General features: G+C 32.8%; 1 protein-coding gene across 3 annotated transcripts; it reads left to right on the forward strand.

The window, feature by feature from the left end:
* The first annotated feature begins 3,474 nt into the window (after positions 1-3,474).
* LOC118056953 (probable methyltransferase TCM_000331) lies at positions 3,475-5,986 on the forward strand. 3 transcript variants are annotated; one of them, XM_073406839.1, is made up of 4 exons: positions 3,475-3,703; positions 4,394-4,777; positions 5,124-5,378; positions 5,454-5,986. In XM_073406839.1, the coding sequence occupies exons 1-4, from the start codon at positions 3,629-3,631 to the stop codon at positions 5,763-5,765; spliced, it is 1,026 nt and encodes a 341-aa protein (XP_073262940.1). In that variant the 5' UTR covers positions 3,475-3,628; the 3' UTR covers positions 5,766-5,986. The 3 variants fall into 3 exon arrangements, with proteins under 3 accessions (XP_073262940.1, XP_073262941.1, XP_034925291.2); XM_073406840.1 differs by lacking the exon at positions 3,475-3,703 and adding an exon at positions 3,868-4,047; XM_035069400.2 differs by lacking the exon at positions 3,475-3,703 and adding an exon at positions 4,073-4,216.
* Positions 5,987-9,218: the final 3,232 nt, after the last annotated feature.

The raw sequence follows: 9,218 nt of genomic DNA on the forward strand, positions 1-9,218 counted from the left end.
ACATTAACAATTACAATTCAACAAATTATTCAATATTTATGTCAATACAACAATAAAATATATTCTATAAATTAAAAAAATTATAAACTAACAATTAAAAAACAATGGAAATAATTAAACACAAATCATGCAATAATAGAGTAAAATTACTAATTATTCCAACATATGCAATTACTAATTCTAAGGTAAATTCAACATTAACAACAAATATTCAACAAATTAACTAATAACAATTATGCCAATACAACAATAAAAAATATTCAATAAATTAAAAAAAAAACTATAGACTTTAGGGAAGAAATATGCATACCTTAATAATGTGTTCAAACAAAAACTTTATCTACATTACAAACAAATACAACAAACAAAAAACATAAAAAGAATAAAAAAAACTATAAATAAAATAAAATAGAAAAAAACACATACCTTTGAATGTGATGAAGATTCACAACCAAGCTTGCTAGATATTCAACAAAACTTGAAGATTTGAGAGGAAAAAAATCGAAAGTTTAAGGTGAGAAACGGAGGAGAAGAAAAAATGAACTGAAGGGGTGACCGCATGAACTTATAGGGTAGTTTTACCGACGGAATCACCGATGAATATAAAAAATTATTATTACTTAAATTAAATCCGTCGGTAATGTGATAAAAATCCGTCGGTAATTTTTGAATTTCACACCAAAATTTTTAATTACGCTACATATTTTTTGCGGTCTGTTGGTAATCTGACGTGGTCATAGGTTCATTTAATGCAGACCCTTTGGAATTTGCACATTCCGTCGGTAATTTTAGCCGCCGATAAATTACCGACGAACTTACAACCGTCGGTAAAGTCGTTGGTGTTTGTGGCATTTCGCGTAATTGTTTTCAAACTCTCTGTGAGATACCGACGACAGTAAATCTGTCGGTGTATGTGTCGGTGAAGTTGTCGGTAACGGTGTTGGTGATAATGGCATTTCGTGTAATTGTTTTCGAACTCTCTGTGAGATGCCAACGGACTTAATTACGTCGGTCAGTTTGTCGGTGATTGTGGCATTTCGCGTAATAATTTTTGAACTCTCTATGAGATGCCGACAGACGTCAATCCGTCAGTGTGGGTGTCGGTGAATCCGTCGGTATATGCGTCGGTGATTGTGGCATTTCGCGTAATTAAGTTCGAACTCTTTGTGAGATGTCGACGAATGGTTGTCCGTCGGTATGAACGTCGGTAAGTTTGCATTTTACAGGAAAGGTTGTATTTGTATTGCCTATTTACCTTCCTGCAAAAACTTAACTGATAAACTGTCTATCGAATAAAACAATCACAACATTGCTTAAACAATAAATATTTTGTGTTACAAAATATATCATCCATAATCTAAACTACATGAGATAAAGGGTTTTACATAGGGCTTCATTTTGATAGTTAGTCGGAATTTTCTTCTTCTTCTTCTTCCTTATCGATTGAATTGTCATCACCTTCATCGCAATCTTCAATATGGATATCATCTTCTTCATCAACATTTGCTTGTCCGCTAGAGCTCAGAACAACATTCAACTCCTCTGCGTCAATATCAACAAGACTATCATCGAGAACACGAAAATTTGAATTTTCTTCCAATTCAATCGAGGGAGCAACTCGATATGGTTCAACCAACTCACGAACTTGAAAGACTTCATCTCGCACACTTGTGTCTTCATTCTCATCCTGAACAACCTCGACACGACCCCGTGGTTTAGTTTTTTTGGTTTATATGGGTTTTGCTTCACAATTTACTCCATGTGAGTTATAATTTAAAAAATTTATCTAGCTACCTCTGAATAGTTGACCTTTCGATAACCCTCTATTTATTCTATGCAAAACTTATCCACCTCTTTCAGCCACCCATTTAATAGCTAAGGACACCAAAGTTTCTTGACTGATTTGTGGACGTTTTAAAACCAGAAAACAATAAAACATACAACACTAATTAATTATTATATATCAAAGCCTTCGATAGCGTGGAGCCACAAAGGGTGTTTGAGAGTGTGGTTGCTGTTGTTTTTCAAAGTGCTTTTCATTTAGAAAAACATATTAATAATGTTTTTTTATTTTTTAAAAATCATATTTGAGATCAGCACATCAAAATAATTTGAAAATATCAAAACATATTAATTTAAAGCAAAATAAAAAATAAAAAATTTTCAAATTTTTTCGGAAGTGCTTTTGAAAAGCACTCCCAAATAGGCAAGCTCAGCAGATTAGGCGATGGTAGAGGTGGCAGCTCTCCCATTGTACCCTCGAGATGATGACACTGAAGGAGTGATTTCGATAACATGTATATATTAGCATATAATTAGCAGTATCATAAATTCGGTTAATACCAATGAATTTACCGATAGAATATATCTATCGGTTATTTAAGGTTGCCATTACTAACATAATTTTTTTTGTTCGTTATTTCATTGGAATATACCAATAAAAATATTCAGTTAATAGTTATTGACAGAATTACAAACAAAATGTTTAGAATTTAAAAACTTAATTGTTCACTGACATGGAGGTTTTTGTGGGTGATTTTTTTCGATGAAATCATCGAGGGATTTAAATCAGAAGCTTCGTACGATGTGTGACCAATTCACCATTTAAAATGCCGACGAAATTACCGGGAAATTCAAAACAGCAGCTTCATTTGGTGACGTGTCTTGTTTGCCATCAGATCATAAAATTTTAAATGTATCTCTAAATTCTTCATGAAAAATTGAGAGAGTAGCTATATTTTTTTTAGTTTTGCATTTTGATTCCCTATCTTTAAATTTTATATTTTTACCATACTTTCATAAAAACAGTTAAACTGACGCATCTATTTTAATTGTTTTGTTAATAGGTAGGAAATAATGGGATTGCAAAAAACAAAATACATACACATCATAGTTTTATTTTTGCATTTTAACGTGTAGAGGAAGGTTTGCCCCACAAGCGACTCAACAACAGGCAGGAAACAGAGGCTAAAATTAATGGCACCGGAGTGGCGTACGTTTCCTGTTTTTAAACGACTACACCGACACATTTGTGGAAGGAAAGAAAAGTCGGGTACAATTAATTTGTATCTGTACCACAAAATAGAAAGGGAAACGTTTTTTTGGCGTTTTTTAGTATATCCCTCGAAAGTTTCGATTATGCTTGGCAATAGGAACCTTACATCTTTCTATTACCACCACACATTTCAGGCATCCATGCATGCAGGATTGAAAACTTTATAAAAGAAGTTGGAGCTAAGAACAAATCAGCAGATAGCAGAACCAAAGCAACAGCCAATAAACATGATGGTGGAAAGCGTTCTTTGCATGAATCCAGGAGATGGTGAAACCAGCTACGCCAAGAATTCATTCCTTCAAGTCTCTCTCTCTCTCTCTCTCTCTCTCTCCCCCCCCCTCTAACACCTTATTCGTTACTACATTATTTCATAAAAATGTGATGTCTTATTGCATTTGGTGAGACAAATTACCCTTTGTTTTCCTTTCTTTTTGGTAGGGTTGGAACTTTATTGTAAGTAGAGTAGACCTTACATCTTTCTATTGCACGCATGCATGATTGAAAACTTTATAAAAGAAGTTGGAGCTAAGAACAAATCAGCAGATAGCAGAACCAAAGCAACAGCCAATAAACATGATGGTGGAAAGCGTTCTTTGCATGAATCCAGGAGATGGTGAAACCAGCTACGCCAAGAATTCATTCCTTCAAGTCTCTCTCTCTCTCTCTCTCTCTCTCTCCCCCCCTCTAACACCTTATTCGTTACTACATTATTTCATAAAAATGTGATGTCTTATTGCATTTGGTGAGACAAATTACCCTTTGTTTTCCTTTCTTTTTGGTAGGGTTGGAACTTTATTGTAAGTAGAGTAGACCTTACATCTTTCTATTGCACGCATGCATGATTGAAAACTTTATAAAAGAAGTTGGAGCTAAGAACAAATCAGCAGATAGCAGAACCAAAGCAACAGCCAATAAACACGATGGTGGAAAGCGTTCTTTGCATGGATCCAGGAGATGGTGAAACCAGCTACAACAAGAATTCATTCCCTCAAGTCTCTCTCTCTCTCTCTCTCTCTCTCTCTCTAACACCTTATTTCATATAAATGTGATGTCTTAGAGAGAGACAAATTACCGGCCTTTGTTTTCCTTTCTTTTTGGTAGTGTTAGAATTTTATTGTAAGTAGAGAAGACCTCGCGTGGCAACTTAAATTTTTAAGTTAGGTAAGATAAGCGAAGTTTAATGATATGAGGGAAGCAAGTACCATCGCTGCATATATGCATTTCCTTCTTCCTGGCATCACATCTCACCGAATATATTAGTAATTATTGCATTTAGTTTTTTCGTGGAAGCCAATATTGCAGATTAATTCTGATGTGGTTTGAAAATTCGTTTCGCAGAAAACAGTGCTATCAAAAGCTAGGCCAATCCTAGAAGATACCATCAAGGACATGTTCAGCACCGCCCTTCCCACTTGCTTCAAACTAGCAGACTTGGGCTGCTCTTCAGGACCCAATACTCTCTTGTTCGTTTCTGAATTCGTGGACGTCGTTTATGAGCTTTGCCAACAACTGAACTGTAAACTGCCCGAATTTCAGGTGTTTCTGAATGATTTCAATGCTGTTTTCAAGTCGCTGCCATTTTTATACGACAAGTTTGGAAAAGAAAAGAGAGACTTGTATGGACAGCACTGTTTCATAACAGGTTCTTTCTATCACAGGCTCTTCCCAAGCAAGAGTTTGCATTTCTTTCATTCCTCTTACAGCCTACATTGGCTTCCTAAGGTTATATTACTGTCTTTTTTTCAAAATTATTATCTCTAAGGTTAATAATGATTTATCCCAGAAACTGGAATGCCTAGTTAAGATAGCGAAATATCAAAGACAAACAAAAATTGGTAGAGAAGAAGAGAAACAAGATGTTTATAGCCATTACTGAGTTAATATAAAACCTGAAACCTCGTTTATCACAGCTTAAAATAACTACAGAATCAAATACAAAATACATATAAATAATAGCAATTGCTTGAATCAATACTATAGAATGTGTGCTGTTGCCTGTTGTGGTTGAAATTAGTCACGCGTGAACATATACATGGCAAAACCTGACAATATATTTTCATGACATTAGGTGCCAGAAGGTATATCAAATAACAAGGGGAACATATACATGGCAAAGGCAAGTCCTCCTAATGTATTTAAAGCTTACTTGGAGCAATTCCAGAAGGATTTCTCCTTGTTTCTACGCTTACGCTCAGAGGAAATAATACAAGGAGGACGTGTAGTTCTTACATTCATCGGCAGGAGTATTGACGATCCAAGAAGCAAAGATTGCTGTCTTTATTGGGAGCTGCTAGCAAAGTCACTGCTAGACCTGGCAGCAAAGGTTAGTTTATTTTCATTTAAATTAAGCAAGTTGCTTGCCTTGTTGGTTATGGAGATTAATTAATTGAAGTTTCAGGGACTTGTTGTAGAGGCCGATATTCATACCTTCAATCTACCATACTATAATCCTTACGAAGGAGAAGTGAGGGAAATTATCAAAATGGAGGGCTCGTTCGATATTGATAAGCTAGAAACTTTTTCTATTAACTGGGATGCTAATGATGATATCAGCAACAAAGATTTTGTGTTTGAAAAGGACCAATGTGGACGAAATGTGGCAAATATTGTAAGAGCTGTTGCAGAACCGATGTTGGTTAGTCATTTTGGAGATGATATAATTGATGAATTGTTCAAGAGGTACGCAGAGTATGTAGGTGAACATCTGTGAGTGGAGAAGACAAAACACATAAACATAGTCCTCTCATTGACAAAGAAGGAGTAGATTCCAGTGTAGCAGATGATGAGCGAATAAATTCTTCTGAAGCAGAAATAAACTAATTATCTATGGAAGTAGTTTTGGCTCAAGAATAGGATTCTAATATAGGATGTTGTAATCATTACAGTTACTGCAGTGTTCTACTGCCTCTATATAAATAGAAAGGTTAGTTAAGGCACAACCCAACACATTCCATTATTCTCAACTCTTCTTATGAATAAAAACAGTGTGCATGCATGAAAATTCTCTTTTTTAAAAAAACATTTTTTTTCTACTTTTGTTTATATTTTTAAATTAAAAAAAAAATTGGATTCATCCGATTTCAATTCAAGACTAGAGTCTAAATAAATTAGACTAGTTAGGTGACTTATGCTACGCCACTGATTCACTTTTTATTTTAATGAAAAAATCATAAAAATCTAAGACCTAAAAATATTGAGTTTGGCTAAAATGTTAGACCCAAAAAGCGTTGAGTATGACTGCAACGTCAAACCCAATAATAATATTTAACTTGTCTGTCAAAAATTTTATTTTTTTAATCTTTCAAAAAAATTATGGTTTTTTTTTTCGATAATAATAATAGTTTTTTAAAATTTATTAATGATGATGATGATGATGATAATGATTATTATTATTATTATTATTATTAATTTTACAATTCATTATAAAATGTATATATATATATATATATATATATATATATATATATATATATATATATATATATATCTGAATAGGAATTAATATAGGATTATTTCAATATTGTGTTTCCTACAGTTAATGTCGTATTCTGCCACACACACACACACACACACACACACATATATATATATATATAGGAAAGGTTGGCTAAGGCTAAACCTAAGTCATTCTATTATTTTTAACTTGATATCAAAGCCCTAAATAAACTAAAACACTTCCTCTCCTCTCTCTCTCTCTCTCTCTGCAATGAAGTACTCTTCATCACAATCTTCTACTTCTCCTTCTGCAGCACCGACAATTCCAGCTCCTACCCCACCGCAGCATCCCTATCTTCCTTTGCTTCTATTATGTAATGGCCACTAAAAATCAATTTGAATTGATAAAACTTTTCAAGCCGAGATCTACCATCTCAAGCAAGGTGAAGGCCAAAGAACTTCACAATGAAACTCATCTTGTCAAATAGAACTCGTTGATATCAAAATCAATTTTTTTCATAGTTAGAATCAATGTCAACCGAGTACTTTCTCTTTCTTCGTCGTTTCAAGCAAATTTCTCTCTCATCTCTCTTAACTTGGTGAATAAAAAATAATGAAAATAAATTTTCAAACAAAAATAAAACTTATTACTAATGTGAGGTGAGCATATATTTCTCTGTATTTCTCTCTCATCTCTCTTAACTTGGTGAATAAAAAATAATGAAAATAATTTTTCAAACAAAAATAAAACTTATTACTAATGTGAGGTGAGCATATATTTCTCTGTATTTTACATTTTAATTTTCTAGATCTAATTAGGCTGTAATTAAATGGTTTTTTTAATTATGTTAATATTAAAAATAATTTTTAAAAAATAAAAATATATATATGCCTATAATTATCAAGGTTGTCAATTCCGTTTCGTTCCACCTGGAATGGCCGAAACATTACATACCAATTCAAAAAACGAAACAAAACGGAACAAATTTCATCTCATTTTAAATCTCGGTCCGTTCCGGATTTTTCGGCTAAATTCCGCCTGAAATGTTCCGGTTTCATTCCACATGTTTCGTTCCGCTCTTGAAAAGTCATTGAATCAAATTGAACTTTACTCAATTTCATTAATTAAATCACCCAATTATAAAAGGCTCTTTTTTATTAATATTTTCAATGGCAATGATATTAATAATAATATTGAAAATTATTATTACTATTTTCATTAACAATGATATTAATTTTTTAAAATTAGATTTATCACTAATATATATGGTTTATATTCATGTTTTTTTTTTTTTCATGTTTATACTTTGTAAGAATTTGAGCAAAATAAGGGATGCTTTAGATTTCATTAGCCACTTGATAACATTGACCTAACTTTATATTTAAAATATTTTTGTTAAAACATTTTACTTTCATAATATTTTGATATTTTATTTAAGTTGAATTACTTTAAGTTAAAGATCTATTTAATCTTGACTATTTAGAAATATTTTAAATTTTAAAATTATATTTGTTTGACATTGTGTTTGTATTGCATAATTTATAATTAATTTAAATTATTTTTGTTGAATATATATATATATATATATATATATATATATAAACAGTACAACCTTGAAACGACATGTCAAAACACTTCGAAATTGAAACATTCCATTCCAATTAAAAAAACAAAATAACTATTGAAATAGAATTGACAATCTTGATAATTATTGCTTTATTTCTGTGTTTTAAAAAAAAAATTGAAACAGTTTGAATTTTTTTTAATTATTTTTAAATGTTAATGTTAAGTAAGCAAGTAGCCATCGCTGCATGCATTTCCTTCTTCCTGGCATCACATCTCACCTAATATATTAGTAATTATTGCATTTAGTTTTTTCCTGGAAGCTAGTATTGCAGATTAATTCTGATGTGGTTTGACAATTCGTTTCGCAGAAAACAGTGCTATCTAAAGCTAGACCAATCCTAGAAGATACGATCAAGGACATGTTCAGCACCGCGCTTCCCACTTGCTTCAAACTAGCAGACTTGGGCTGCTCTTCAGGACCCAATACTCTCTTGTTCGTTTCTGAATTCGTGGACGTCGTTTATGAGCTTTGCCAACAACTGAACTGTAAACTGCCCGAACTTCAGGTGTTTCTGAATGACCTTCCAGGGAATGATTTCAATACCGTTTTCAAGTCGCTGCCATTTTTCTGCGAGAAGTTTGGAAAAGAAAAGAGAGACTTGTGTGGACAGCACTATTTCATAACAGGAGTACCTGGCTCTTTCTATCACAGGCTCTTCCCAAGCAAGAGTTTGCATTTCTTTCATTCCTCTTACAGCCTACATTGGCTTTCTAAGGTTATATTACTGTCTTTTTTTCTTAATTATTATCTCTAAGGCTAATAATGATTTATCCCAGTACCTGGAATGCCTAGCTAAGATAGCGAAATATCAAAGACAAACAAAAATTGGTAGAGAAGAAGAGAAACAAGATGTTTATAGCCATTACTGAGTTAATATAAAACCTGAAACCTCGTTTATCACAGCTTAAAATAACTACAGAATCAAATACAAAATACATATAAATAATAGCAATTGCTTGAATCAATACTATAGAATGTGTGCTGTTGCCTGTTGTGGTTGAAATTAGTCACGCGTGAACATATACATGGCAAAACCTGACAATATATTTTCATGACATTAGGTGCCAGAAGGTATATCAAATAACAAGGGGAACATATAC

The sequence above is a fragment of the Populus alba genome, chromosome 19, assembly GCF_005239225.2.
Source record: "Populus alba chromosome 19, ASM523922v2, whole genome shotgun sequence".
In the NCBI taxonomy this organism is placed as follows: Eukaryota; Viridiplantae; Streptophyta; class Magnoliopsida; order Malpighiales; family Salicaceae; genus Populus; species Populus alba.

What these genes read in the sequence shown, in the direction of transcription:
- LOC118056953 (XM_073406839.1), top strand. Translation starts at nt 3,629, where the DNA reads ATGATGGTGGAAAGCGTTCTTTGCATGAATCCAGGAGATGGTGAAACC. An exon ending in CCAAGAATTCATTCCTTCAA is followed by an intron (nt 3,704 to 4,393) that starts GTCTCTCTCTCT and finishes TTCGTTTCGCAG; the next exon opens with AAAACAGTGCTATCAAAAGC. An exon ending in GCCTACATTGGCTTCCTAAG is followed by an intron (nt 4,778 to 5,123) that starts GTTATATTACTG and finishes TCATGACATTAG; the next exon opens with GTGCCAGAAGGTATATCAAA.